The sequence below is a fragment of the Danio aesculapii genome, chromosome 25 (assembly GCF_903798145.1).
Source record: "Danio aesculapii chromosome 25, fDanAes4.1, whole genome shotgun sequence".
NCBI classification, from domain to species: Eukaryota; Metazoa; Chordata; class Actinopteri; order Cypriniformes; family Danionidae; genus Danio; species Danio aesculapii.
This window is the reverse complement of record NC_079459.1, coordinates 11,659,373-11,674,979: the sequence shown is the minus strand read 5'-3', so window position 1 is coordinate 11,674,979 and position 15,607 is coordinate 11,659,373. Positions and strand designations below refer to the sequence as shown.

Here is a 15,607-nt window from a genome sequence, read left to right as displayed (position 1 = left end):
ACACTGAATGATACTCCTGTGATTACCCCTCTGGTTACACTTTTCCTCCCCATTCCCACCCTAGCTGTATTTTCCACCTTACATTTGACCACATCCTTAATTTTCAGGGCTTTCTCCATTTGTCCAGAATCAGCACATCTTATAAGTATGTTACCATCATTAAGGATTTTTGCATACTCTATCTGCCCTATTTTATTTGCCAGGCTGGTTGTTAACCCAAATGGGTTTGCTTTCTTTATAATCTCTTGGTTCGTTCCATTAAACCTTATCACCACTTCATACCTCTCTTCTATTTCTTTCTGAAAAGAGTCCATTCTTTCATCATCTATTTCAGACTCTTCTCCATCTTCACTTCTTACTCTTTTATTGTTTTTATCACTCATCCTAACATTACCACTCCTTCTCCTTCTACTACTATCAATCCAATACTCATTATAATTCATATTTCCCCACCTACCTTCCTCTGATCCATTCACGGAGCTGTTATGCACAACCGCCAGTCTATTTCAAACGTTTTAATCATATTTAAATTTCCCTCCAACTAGACGAGCTCAAAGTCACGCCGACCGGCTGCTTGTGAAACAGCTTCCTCCTGATCAGCTGCTCAGTCGCATGTGTCGAAGTGACATCACTCAACGTAAAACTGATTTTAAAACAAAAAGTAAACGTTTTTCATATATTTTTATAAGGTAATAAATCATTTTATTTGGACGAAAATTAAAACAATAAGAAAATAAATTTATTTATTAATAAAAACAAATTAAAGTTCACTGGAACAGTCCAAACAAAATCACTACATATACATTATATATATATATATATATATATATATATATATATATATATATATATATATATATATATACAGTTGAAGTCAGAATTATCATTTATGTATAATGTATTAGCATGTCTGATAATATTTTTTCTTCTGGAGAAAGTCTTTTTTGCTTTAATTCAGTAAAAATAAAAGCAACTTTGAATCTTTTAAAAAACATTTTAAGGTCAAAATTATTAGCCCCTTAAAGTTATTTTTTATTTCGATACTCTACACAACAAACCATCATTATACAATAACTTACCTAATTACCCTAACCTGTCTAGTTAACCTAATTAACCCAGTTAAGCCTTTAAATGTCACTTTAAGCTGTATAGAAGTGTCTTGATAAATATCTAGTAAAATATTATTTACTGTCATCATGGCAAAGATAAAATAAATCAGTTATTAGAGATGAGTTATTAAAAATATTATGTTTAGAAATGTGTTGAAAAAATCTTCTCTCAGTAAAACAGAAGTTGGGGGGGAAATAATAAATGTATGTATATTTAAATAAATAAATAAAAAAAAAAAAAAAAAAATATATATATATATATATATATATATATATATATATATATATATATATATATATATATATATATATATATATATATATATATATATATATATATATATATATATATATATTAGTGATTCTAGAAATAATATTAGTCATGGTTGCCCACTCACAAACGCATGGATCACAGGAATGGATCACAGAAAAAAAAACACATATTTATGGTATTTACACAAACCCCTTACACGCCAAGAACAGGAACTGAACACAGGAGATGATGGTAATTCAATTTAGGAAAATAGATAAACTGAACTCAGGGGTATAACTACACAAGACATGATTAAACTGAATACATACAGGGGTGCGACACAGGTGGAACTGATGAATCTGATGAATGGCCGGAAACTGAACAAAGTACCCGCATGACGTAAGCAGAAGCTCATGGAACAAACACATGGGACATTACATGACACAACAACTACGTGAACGCAACACATACGCCCCATTCACACAAGGTGTCAGCTGCAATGCTTCCCATTCATTTTGAATGGGTGGCATCAGGCATTGCTGAACTGCATTGTGGATCCGTCAGTGTCAGCCAATCAGATCGCTGAATGCAAATACACCAGATCAGGCAGTGGCCTATTGTTAACTAATTTCATTGGCTGACGCTGTTATGATGATTGCATCAGCCCCAACTTCAGATCCGCCCTCTGTCAAGCGTTGACGCTGAAGCCCCATGTGAATGGGGTGATAAGGTGCATTCGACTTTATGCAGCGCTGCGCAGATCGATCGAAATCTGTTTTAAAGCGGTGCATGCTGGTTAGAAATTTTGTCTGGATTGAAGCTGCGGTCTCATTGGGCTTTGTGTGTGCGAAATTCTGTCGTACTGTGCTGCAAAAAGGGGCGAGATTAAACAAGATGATTTGACATTTAAAAAAGTCAGCGATTGCTCCATGTTTTAAATTTCTGCCCAGAGAGGTCCTGTTTTGATCCTCGCTTTTTTAATGTCTAATCATCTTGTTTAACCCCACCCCTTTTCGCAGCACGGCGCGACAGAATTTCGCACACACAAAGCCCAGTGTGATCGTAGCTTAAGGCTGTGCCGACGCCACGTGTCAAAGTACCACGACAGTGCTTCGAGATCAGACGACTGATTCAGACCATGCAGCATCTGAAGAGTGATTGGTGTGTTTCGGGTGTATTATTGGACAATTTCCGATTCTCAAATTTCAAAACAAACAATTAACTTTTTATACCCTCTCTATCTTGTACACATCATGCTTATTAAAAAACTACATACATTTTACTGCAGTAATCATGTTTGTTAAATAATCTGGTTATAAAGGCTGGCTTGTTTGCACTGGTTTATTTTCAACCTTTTTTATACAGACTATTTATTGCATTCAGCTCGATGAACGATTTAAATGATTTATTTTATTAAATAACCTAAATATTAACTCAAATAAGTCTTACAGACTTGTAATAAAATAATTATCATCATTGATCCTGCCACCCTAAAGGTTTCTTAACAAATTAAGTTAAAGAACTATTTTATTAAATAATTATAAAATGGTTTTTAGGATTATAAAATATATATATTTTATGTCCTGTCTAGCCATTTAGCCTATACCTAGCCTATTGTTTGCTTTCGCCTCAGTAGTCTCAGCAGTTTTCTCTTCAACATATTTAAATATACTTTAGTACTGTTTGCACTAGCAATTTTTATAGTGCAATTTTAGATAATCTCCTACACCACCCCATCTCCCCCTGTATATACATTTGCTGCTGGGGTTATCTGCTCCCATCCAAGAGCAAAGACATCATCGTTTTCATATACATATTCATTACTAAATCTTTCAAGAGCAGAGTTGTGTCTCCAAAGAGTTGTCATGGCAAAATTATTTATTTTGGTTTCATGTTAGACTGGTAACCCATTTCTAACCAATTGAAAATGTCTTTTCAGTGTTTCAGGAGGTGAGCTTTTTGACTTCTTGGCTCAGAAAGAGTCACTTTGTGAAGAGGAAGCCACTGAATTCATCAAACAGATTCTCAATGGAGTTCAGTATCTGCACTTCAAGAAAATAGCACATTTTGACCTGAAGGTAATAGTTTTGTCTATGACTGTCTCAGAAATATAGATTCATATAAATGCCTTGCAGAAGCATCTATAATGGTTGTCATGGCAACAGTTTAGTTCTTCCTCATGAACTTAGTTAAACTGAACTTTAGTTAAGAACAATTGGGTCGATTGCATGGAAACATCTAAATTTTGCATGACAATACACCTGTTAACTTTTCTAAAGCCTTTGTACTATTTCTTGGGAATGTGTGCATGGTATGCATGTTCATCCAGTTACATCATTCATTAATGAAGTTACATAAAAACTGTTGATATTCCTATACTATATCTCTCAGAATTACAGTAAACAAACAAGCATGCAAAATGCTAAAGGGCGACGTTAATGTGGAGTGAGCGACCAGCTCCTGCGGTACAGCAGCGGGGATGCAGACCGGAAATACTGCCAAACTGCAGAGGTTGTGTTCTTTTTTGAGAACAGGGCCCTCATGTACGAAGACTTGCGTTGAATTCATACTAAAACATTGCGTACGGACAAAGATGTAAATGTGCGTACGCAGTAAAAAAAATCAGATGTATGAAACAGTGCGTACACTGAATCCCATGCATATTCTCTTTGTGCATCCGAATTAACATGAAACTGAGCGCACGTGCACGAGCGCAAAACCCCTCCCTGCCTCCTCCCCCTAATAAATATGGTAATGACTCTACTTTGGCAAAACCAAATGAAAAAGCAATGGCAAAAGCACAAGCAAAAAGAGAAACTTTGAACAGAGTGTGAATTGGGGGTGCTTCTTTCGGTGGTAGATCGGCAATAAACGGTGTTATTTGAAAGTTTGTCCTGCAGAATTAAAAACAAATGAAAAAAATAGAGTGAAAGAGTTTAGCTGAAGCGGTTAACGCAGTAGGGTCTGAACATCCTACTGTGAAGGAATTAAAAAAGAAATAGTGGATGTAAAGGTAGTTTTGTAGTGTCCCGTTTGATTGACAGAGATAAAATAACTAAAGAGAGCACATTTCAGCAGTGTGAGTGGTGTAGCTCGTAAAGCGCATGGTACCATGTTTTGACACTATTAATCACGAACTCGGTTCGAATCTAGCGTCTGATGAACTCAATCTTCTTTTTCCCCATTACATATAAGATTTTGCCTACTCTTCATCACGAGGAAGACAAGTAGGAATGATTAATAAATGTGTGTATTGTGTTAAGCGCATTTGAGCATCACATTTTATTTGCACATTTATTGAATGGAAATGTTTCCGATACACATATGCAAATTCATCTTCAGATGACCCAACTTGGGTTGTTTTGGTAACCCAACGCTGGGTAAAAAAGGGACAAACCCAACGCTGGGTTACATTAACCCAACAAGTTGGGTTACACGTTTAACCCAGCATGCTGGGTTGTGATTTTTAACCCACTTTTTAGTTAAAAATTACTACACTGCTGGGTTGACTGTAACCCAAAATGGGTCTGAAATTTAATCTAGAAATTGGTGATTAAAATAACAAAAATAAAAACAATACAGCAATTCATAGTTCAGTAATGTAATTTTATTTATGACTAAAGATAAAAAATGTCTCCAAATGAATTTAAGACATTTTTCCCATCTGCACCTCAGCATTAACCCTTTGACTGACTGCTCTACCAAATGGTTGACCATGTTTTACGGTTTTAAATAATGACTGTTAAAGTCATTAAAATATAAAGATAATTTAGTGTTCAAAATGTTTTATATTGAATATTTTTTTAAATAAATTGGTCTTACATATTTTCAGTGTAGATGTATTAATTCTGGTACTTTTACCATAAATACACATATCAACCATTTGGTAGAGGTTGATATTTTAGAAATTATGGGATGTGTTAAAAAATGTACTGAGTGTGTTAACTAGGACATTAGGAGTTGAGAAATGCAATCCAATGTAAATATATCAAACTGTATCACAGAAACACTGACTAAAGTCAGTAACAATGCATCAGACTGAAGTCAGACAAATTACCTTAAAAATGCATATTTGAAATATGAAAACTTTTCATAACATTTACATCATGCATAAATCAGGAATCATCAGAAAGAATCAATTGCAATGTTATTGCAGAGTAGAGAATAAAATTAAGTATGTAAGTCAGAAAGATTAACTTCAAAATACAAATTTGTAAAACATCAACATATCCTCATATAAATTATCAACTGCAATGTAGAAAAAAATTTGTGAAAGTAATAATGAAAAGGCATCAAACAGACTGAAAAAAAAATACAAATTTAATATTGGGAAAAAATAAGAAAACATTTTATAACTTTCCCTTTAACAATTATGTGCAAACATCAATACATACTTAGATATAAAGGAATCATCAGTAAGGATGATCAAGTGTAATGTAAATGCAGTTTAGAAGAAAAAACAGATGGAAAAGTAAAAATGAAACCTGAAGATGGAAGCATTTTAAAAACAAATTTAAAATAGGAAAACATTTAATAACTTTTACTTGAACAATCATGTGCAAACATCAATAGATCCTGAGATATAAAAGAGTCATCTGTAAGAAACATTAGTTGTAATGTAATTATAGTGTAGAAGAAAAAGATATTTAGAATAATAAAAGTAAATCAAACTGACTGAAGTCAAATTTACTTCCAAGAAAATATGCATTTAAAATATGAAAACATTTCATAACGTGCACAAATATTTATGCATGAGCTTCAAGTTACCATGTGAGAGAAACGGTCACAGTAGGATTCATTGCAGTACAATTCATCGATTGTAATGTAACTGTAGTTTTAAAGTTCAGTTGAAGTCAGAATTATTAGCCCCCCTATGAATTTATTTTTTCTTTTTTAAATATTTCCCAAATGATGTTTAACACAGCAAAAAAAAAATTCTCAGTATTTCCTAAAATATTTTGTCCTCTGGAGAAAGTCTTAATTGTTTTATTTTGGCTAGAAAAAAAAAAACATTTTAAGGTAAAAATGATTAGCCCCTTTAGCTATATATATTTTTTGTCGATAGTCTACAGAACAAACTACCTAATAACCTAATTACCCTAACCTGCCTAGTTAACTTAATTAACCTGGTTATGCCTTTAAGTGTCACTTTAGGCTGAATACTATTGTCTTCAAAATATCTTGTCGAATATTACGTGCTGTCATCATGGCAAAGATAAAATAAATCAGTTATTAGAGATGAGTTATAAAAATATTATCTTTAGAAATGGGTTTCATGGTGACGCAGTGGATAGCACAATCGCCTCACAGCAACAAGGTCACTGGTTTAGGCTTCGGCTGGGTCAGTTGGTGTTTCTGTGTGGAGTTTGCATGTTCTCCCCGTGTTCACGTGAGTCTCCTTCGGGCGCTTTTTTTCCCCCCACAGTCCAAACACATGCGGTATGGCTGAAATGGGTAAGCTAAATTGGCCGTAGTGTATGTGTATGAATGCAAGAGTGTTTGGGTGTTTTCCAGTACTGGGTTGCAGCTGGAAGGGCATCCAATGTGTAAAACATATTTTGGATAAGTTAGCGGTTCGTTCCACTGTGGCGACCCCTGATTAATAAAAGGACTAAGCTGAAGAGAAAATGAATGAACGAATGTTTAGAAATGTGTGTGAAAAAACTTCTTTCCGTTTAACAGATATTGAGGAAAATAATAAACAGGTGGGCTAATAATTCTGACTTCAACTGTATTTAGATGGTGTACAAGTTCAAGTACACAGAATCCAAGGAAGCGGTGAGGTCACAGTAATAATAATTACCGTTTGTCTGCAAAAATTAATACTTGCAGAACACTTACTGCCAGGGTCTTCTCCCCAGGAAGTCCATACACCACAGTCTGCCACACCAGGGAACACTGCTTGGGGTAGTTCACAACAAAGATGTAGAATGCTTTAAAGCAAACATCCACTGTACCAAGTAATGTACTTTGCTCACGTGCTGTGCCATTTATTATAGCAAAGGCTTGAAAGCAGTGGTGGTCTCCAAGAATGAGAACATAAGGAAACTCAATGGACTCTTGAATTCAGTGGATGAAGATACTCAGCCATATTGGTCCCAATCTGAAAAAAGAAAAATAAAATTCATTAAGATTAATTAAAAACTCAAAAGTGTAAAATTTAAATATTTTAGAGTAAATTTTAGAACACCTAAAATACCTTTAGAAGCAATTAAGGTCATAACACACCAAGCTATCAGCCAGAGTTGGCATTAGTTAACCACTGACCATGGCACTATGCTGCACTTTTTGGCCTAGGTGCACATGACTTAATGCAACAACAGGGTTGCCATAGGATTTTTTTTTAAATAATGTCAGCTTAATGTGCCCCCTCCCAAGATGTTCATGGCCTTCTCTCTTCATTCATAAAGAAATTATGTTTTCTTTATGAAAACGTTGCAGCATTTTTCTTATTCATATAATGGACTGATCTGCTGCCCTGAGTTTCCAAAATGCAGTTTAAATTCCGCGTCAAATTATCACAAATGTGGTTGTAAACGATCCCAGATGAGAAAGAAGGAACTTATATATCACAACAATCTTCTTTTTTTTCATTAAAAAATACAATTTAAATACATTTCAATGTCAAACATTCATCTTGTCTTGTGCTCTGCCTCGTCTGAACTGTATGTATTCTACCTCAAGACAGTTAGGGTATGTTGAACACTCTGACTGTATTTTACACAGAGTTCAGGGAAAGTAAGGCAAGATGAGCATTTGAAATAAGTATTTTAATTGTATTTTCTTAATGAAAATAGATAAGACCCTTCTTCCTCAGATGATTGCAACCACATTTGGGATTATTTGAAGCCGCATTCAAATTTTCTTTAGAAAGTTCAAAATTGAGGTACCATCTCAGTCCATGGAGATGTAGAAATATACTAAAATGTTTTCCTAAAAAAACAAACAATCAATTTCTTTAATGCTGAAGAAAGAAAGACATGAACTTCTTGGGTGACAAGGGGTTGAGTACATTATGTGTGAGTCTTTTTGTTGGAAGTGGACTTCCCCTTTAATGGAAATAATGCATAGCTGGTACCCAGTGCTTTCTCAATTCATGTTAAACTTACAGGCCATCTAGAGTTTAATGCATTCACTATCAATATAAAGCATCGTATCACTAAAAATTTCAGAAATATAAACCATAGCTGTGACCACATCACAACTTTCACAAAACCGCCATTCTTTTACGTTTTAGGCAGCAGATGCCTTTCCAGCTGCAACCCATCACCTGGCAACACCCTTACACTCTCATTCACACACACACACACACACACACACACACACACACACACACACACACACTATAGACAATTTAGCTTACCCAATTCACCTACATTGCATGTGTTTGGACAGTGTGGGAAACCGGAGGAAACCCATGACAACATGGGGAGAACAAGCAAACTCCAAACAAATGCCAACTGACCCATCCGAGGCTCGAACCAGCGACCTTCTTGCTGTGAGGCGACAGCACTACCCATTGCGCCCCCATGCCGCCCTAATAACAAACATAATAATAACATATTTTATTATTAATAGAATAACTGTAAGAAAAGCATTATGCATTACATGCATCATTATGTGTCAAGAAACTTTTAATTGAATCATTACCCTCTGAATTGTTATCAAATTGACCTAAAGACGAGGAAAGCTTCACTCCTGTGCTAAAAATAAAACAAGAGAAAGCCAATGGTTGAATGAACAGCAGATTTTGAAAGTTAACCAGTCAAAGACAAAATGGCATTTGTTTTTAATCTCTCAGTTTAATGTGTTGAAGTGGCTAATGATTACTAGGGCTGCCGCCTAATAATTGACTAACTATTTGTCCGTAGTGTATGAGTGTGTGTGTGAATGAGAGTGTATGGATGTTTCCAAGTGATGGGTTGCAGCTGGAAGGGCATCTGCTGTGTAAAACATATGCTGGATAAGTTGGCGGTTCATTCCGCTGTGGCAACCCCAGATTAATAAAGGGGATAAGCCGAAAAGAAAATGAATGAATGAATGAATGAATAAGTGGTTTAATTAATAAATGTGTAATCATTCAACAAATGCTTCAAATGAACATCACAAGTCAACCAAATCTTTACACAAGGGCAGCCCTAATTAGAGGTGTGAACCTATACTGGTCTCACGGTTCTGTTCGGTTACGATTATCATGCCATCGATTCGGTTCAATTTGATATTTCGGTGCATCACGGTGCATGGACGATGCTTTCCATACACAGTGTTGTATTTTGGGGGGTGGCTATAACAAGCTGTCTGTATAAACACACACATGGACACACAGCACCACACTGTCTCTCATTCTCACACATACACAAACATAGACAGCACCAAACAAACACACGCGCATGCACACACACGCGCACTGTCACACACACACACGCCGCGCACGCTTGCTTGCTCACTCACTCGGGAGCGATATTGCGAGAATGCACACTCCTGTTAAAATTACACCAGAGTTACCGACAGCTCCCGCGCTGTTATTCGGAAATTTATTCGGGAATGCATACAGCCGAGAGGAAAAGAGAGGGGAGAAAACGTCACGCCAGCAACCGAGAGGAAAAATCACGCCAGTAGGTGAAATGGGCCACAGTGAGAGAGAGAGAAATGGAGTACTTTCATTCCCTCAATCGCAGAGAAATAGGGGCTTCTGCTGTAAGTGCCAGTGAAAGACTTTCCAGAAAACACACACACAGTGAATTTTTTAAGTAGTTGGCGCCTGTAGTGTTGTAAATACCTGCGCTCGCCTCCCTCGTGACAGAGCGCATATGAGATAAATGACGTCAGTACATAATAACCGGTTATGATTATTACTATACTGATACTGAATTTTCCGCGTCTGCATTGCGGTGCACCGAAGAAACAATAATAATATTGACACCCCTAACCCTAATGATTACAATGAACCAAGTAAAATATTATTACATACCTTCAATTGTGGGGATTAACTCTTTAAGATTCTATTCTTTTAGTTTGGTTTTCACGCATTTATCCATTTGAAAAAGAATAACAGATTTAACAGATAAAGCATTTTAGCAATATTAAGTAAAAAAGATCATGTCAGCCAAAAGTCACTTTATCACAAAAATACTTCTAAATAATCATAATAACCCAGGGTGTCACATAAAATGGTGGTCAAACTTTATATTTTTGCAGTTGAAGATGATTAGGTTGGATTTAGCCTTAGCTCAGGCATTCCCGTCTGCATCAAATGAACCATACACACAGGATTAATTAAAGATCAAATCACGTCAAGAATGTAAAATGCTCATAGTAAATTAATAACATTTTCTATTCAATGTACAGCTAAACAAAATGTACATGCAGAGCAGGAAATTTATTATGTTCTGACCAAAAAAAAAAACATTGTTAGAGAAGCTGAATTTAATACTCTTATTCATCAAAGTATTGTTACAAAAATCAATGAACAAATTTAAGAAGTACAAGAGTAAAAATACTACTTACTGTTTTACAGTTTACACCTCAGAAAGATCACAAATTACTGTACGTACTGCCATTACCTAACCTACATAGAAAAATCTGTGTCATTCAAAGGGCACTTTATTTCAATAAAAAGCTCCTAAATTATCCTAATTATCCTTGGTGTGGTGTTTATAAAATGAACAAGCTTAACATTTGTTTCAAGCATTCTTTATCCTGAGCTCAGACATTCCTGCCTAACGTTACATCAAACCACTTAACGTTATCGGATTATTATTATTTAGCCTGACAATTTGTAAATTAACTTAGCACCATTTGCTGTCGAATGTACAACTAAGTTAAACAAAATGTACCTTACAAGCAGAGCGGGAAGTTTTTGTGTAACTTTATGTGCTGACAAAATACCATCAGATTAGTTAAGTAAACTCTGCTGTATCAAAACCGTATCTAACACAGTGGAATTAACCGTTAACCGTATCTAAAAGTAGATACCAAAGACTATAAAACAAAGGGACTTTGCGTAAACAAAAGTAATATTAAAAAAATTACCTTATCCTTTCCAAGCTCCTTCCGATGTCACACGCGCTTTCCCTTCCATCGATCAACAGGTTGGCCGTGAGGCGCAGCACCGTTCTGCCATGGGGCGATCACAGGTCGGCCATGGGGCAATCACAGGTCAGCCATGAGGCGGAGCAACGTTCGGCCGTGGGGCAATCACAGGTTAGCCGTGATGCTAAGTCGTTAGGTTTTTTTTTTAAAAAGCACATGCATATACATTATCCAGTAAACTAAGTGTGTTATTTCTTATAAAATTTGTTAAATACACACTAAACAACTTATGTCTAAGACAGAATTTCGCTCGCTTCCCTCGAAAGTCGAAAGAAAATGGTGGTTTCTCACGCTGATGTGCCTGCATGCAGACGTGATGTGCGTGCTCTCTTTCATGTCTGCGTTCCCAACCCAGCACTGCTGGGTTATAGATCAAGACCGATTTTTAACCCAAATTGGGTTAAATCAACCCACTTTTGTTACCTAGCAGTCTCAACCCAGCATTTGGGTTAAAAAAACCAACCCAGCATTTTTTAGAGAGTATGGAAACCTTATATACCTGCTAGACATGCAGATGATCCCGTCCCATACAGCTGCCATTGCACAGCTCAAAGATACTTTGTAGTGTGCAATTTAACACAATTGCCTCTAGGAGTCTCCAATGGAAATAAAACAAACACACACAAGAAATGCACGTACGCCAGACATGAAGTTGGCGTGGACCAATACACATTCTCGCGTTCATTTCCTCGTTAGTAAATCCAAACGTGAGCGTGAAATCTGGCGTACGCAAAGTTTTTGTGCGTACACAGCATTGATACATGAGGCCCCTGGTCACTTGGTGCGCGACTCCATCCTCCACACTGTCCCATGATGACAATCACGCAAACGCATTTTTAGGCATTAAATAAATAATATTTATTATTTAATACTTGTCTCCTATTTAAGTGCATTGTTTTTTTTGATGGTATAACGATATTGAAACTGACACCATTGCTATTTTTAAATCCCGCGGTATACCATATTACCGTATTACCGGCCAAGCCTACTCCGTTGGTTTTATTGTCTTGAACTATACAAACATTTTGTTGCAGTTTCTCATAGTTTCTGTTATCTTTTTCCATACCACTTATCCATCTATTTGTGCTTCTTGAGCTATTGACAGGAAAAAGCCTTTATGGTTGGCCAGTTCATTAAATGGTTCGTGCTTATTTTTATAGTGCTTTTTATATAGGGTTAGTTCTCTAAAAAATGAAAATTCTGTTATTAATTACTCGTATCATTCCAAGCCCCCTGAGACCTTTCTCATCTTTAGAACACAAATTTAGATATTTTAGAGCTCCCTTGTCCTCCAATGACAGAAATGTTTCTAATACATTCAAAGAGCAGAAAATAAACCAAAATCATTGTCAAAACATTTCATATGAAGCTCCAAGAACATATTTGTGGGCCAAAAAACTGGAAAAAATTTCTTTGTTTGACTTCAACAACAGATCAGGATGCATATTACTATGGGCAATTCACAAGTTCACACCCACACATAGAAAACAGATCAAAAAAGCATATTTGCCATGCTGTCCAGGTAGAGGGCTCAACTGCTCAACTAGGGGTGTATACACATCCATGTGGGGCTGGAAATGCTGCACTAATGATGTATGATTGTCCCTGCGGGGCTGAATATGCTGCACTAGTGGTGTATGCATATCCTTGCGGGGCTGAAAGTGCTGCACTAGTTATGTATGTGTGTCCCTCCCAGCTAGCAAAATTTATGTGGCTGTGATCTGGCCCACACCAGACACTTACATCTGGACCACATACTGAATGGAATGATGGCTCCAGGGTGGTCCGCTCCTGTTTGTCAGATCTGGGCCACAAATAAGCCAAAGCAATACCACATATTAGCCAGAATTCAACCAAATGAACCAGAACTGACCCTATTCTGGGCCACAGCATGCCTTTATTCTGCCCCAGATCCGGCCTACACCTTACACTTGCCGGGTGTGGCAAAGTACAAAAATCCCAGCATGCATTGCAGTATGACTACATTCTATAGCTTATTGATGCTCCAGTTTTCATTATTTGCTGTTGATTCTGCTGTTTATGTTGACATTGTTGATTTTGTCACTTTTAGTATCCTTTTTGTGATGTTAATTGTCACCGTTGTTGAGGTTCATACATGGATTATTGATGTCTCTGTGAGCAGAGGTTGAACCATAGAATTTTTTTAGCTTATAAACTTTCATAATTCTGTGGGATGTGCAAGCATACTATAACGTTACTATAAATAACGGATTAAACATTGGTTAACATCAGTGAATTATATTATTTCATCACATATATATATATATATATATATATATATATATATATATATATATATATATATATATATATATATATATATATGTGTGTGTGTGTGTGCCTCACTTAATTTTATTGTTTATTTTTTATTTTACTTGTTTACTGTAATGAATAAACTTTTTAAACAAAGTTCGTAATAGTTACAGCAGCCCAAAAGAAAATTTAAATTAAGAAGTTCAGGGCTATGAGCCTAACCAAAGCAAACACTTTTCTCCATGATGGTGACTTTAGTGTATGTGGTCCACATATGTTTTAAGATAACTGGGCCACATTTGCCATATCTTGTAATATGTAAAGCGCTTTGAGTGCCCAGAAAAGTGCTATATAAATGTAAGGATTTATTATTATTATTATTATTATTATTATTATTATATCTTCTCTGGGCCGCTTTAGGCTCACAGCCACATTAGCCAGGGCTAACTGTGCCAAATATTTGCCAAAAGTGACCCACATTTGTTTTAGGATAACTGGGCCACATTTGCCATATCTTCTCTTGGCCGCTTTAGGCTCACAACCACATTAGCCAGAGCTAACTTTGCCAAATATTTTCCAAAAGTGGCCCACGTTTGTTTTAGGATAACTGGGCCACATTTGCCATATCTTCTCTGGGCCACTATAGGCTCAAATCCACATTAGCCATAGCTTACTGTGCCGAATATTTGCCAGAAGTGGCCCACATTTGTTTTAGGATAACTGGGCCACATTTGCCATATCTTCTCTTGGCCGCTTTAGGCTCACAACCACATTAGCCAGAGCTAACTGTGCCAAATATTTGCCAAAAGTGGCCCACGTTTGTTTTAAAATAACGGGGCTATATTTGCCATATCTTCTCTGGGCCACTTTAGGCTCACAGCCGCATTAGCCAGAGCTTATTAGTATTAGTAAGTATGTATTACTATGCATTAGTAAAGTATGCAAGTTTCTGCAGGATGCAAATGCTGGGGCAAAAATGTTTGCGTGTTTTTAGTGTGAGCTAGAGGCAATATGACGGTACCATGTGCATGTTCTAATACCTAGTAATGTGTGCATGTGGATGTGGGAGAGTGATTCAGTGTAGGAAGAGAAGTTCTATGAAATTTCGCTTGGCTTCTTTGATGTGTGAAAAATCTGTATGGATATATTTCTGGAAAGCTTCGGCTGACCAGCGGCTGAATCTGCTTTTGGAGAGGACTGTTTTGAGCTGCAGTGGTAGCTGCTCCTATCCTGAAGGAATGGCTGGAAAAGTTCTCTTTTAGGAGAAAGTAGGAAATGGTTTCACTGTCTAGTGCTATGAGATTTGAAATGCTGAGATGGATGTTGGGGTTAAAATTGTAAGTGATGGTAATCCCAGAGCATCATAGCAAGCCGAAGAATGCTAGAATAAATATGGCATCTAGCAGGCCCACTTTATTAGGAGCTTGGCCCACCGTGGCCCAACATCAGATAATATTTTTTTTTATTTTGCGATGCGTTTTATAACTGAGAAAGCAGCATAACTATGATGTGACCATGGTCTTTAAAAACATGTTTTGGCAAGCCAGGCTCTTGATTAAAGTATTCAGTTTTAATAATTTTAAACCATTCAAGCTGCATTAGATGAAAGAGACCCTAATTCGGCATAGAGCGCAGATTTCTGTGCGCATCACAGTTCCATTATTACCATACACACTTCCCTTTTATATAATTTCATGCAGTCGTAGCCTAATTCATACAATAGTAAATCTTAAAGAACGCAAACAGTTCAGCAGCACTGAGTAGGATAATCAGGAGATGCAATTGGGACCGTTTAAACATTATAGCATTTTTCTCATGGAAACAGTAAATATTAAGTTCAATATCTGTGAATCGGTGCAAAGCACTTTGTTGCAGTTTG

General features: G+C 36.4%; 1 protein-coding gene across 4 annotated transcripts in view; it reads left to right on the top strand.

The window, feature by feature from the left end:
• dapk2b (death-associated protein kinase 2b) overlaps positions 1–15,607 on the top strand; it is a 191,620-nt gene that overhangs the window by 139,078 nt on the left and 36,935 nt on the right. For all 4 annotated transcript variants that reach the window (XM_056451598.1, XM_056451600.1, XM_056451596.1 and 1 more), the window contains one exon: positions 3,302–3,440. In XM_056451598.1, coding sequence (XP_056307573.1) covers positions 3,302–3,440 — 139 coding nt within the window. The remainder of the gene's footprint in view (positions 1–3,301; positions 3,441–15,607) is intronic.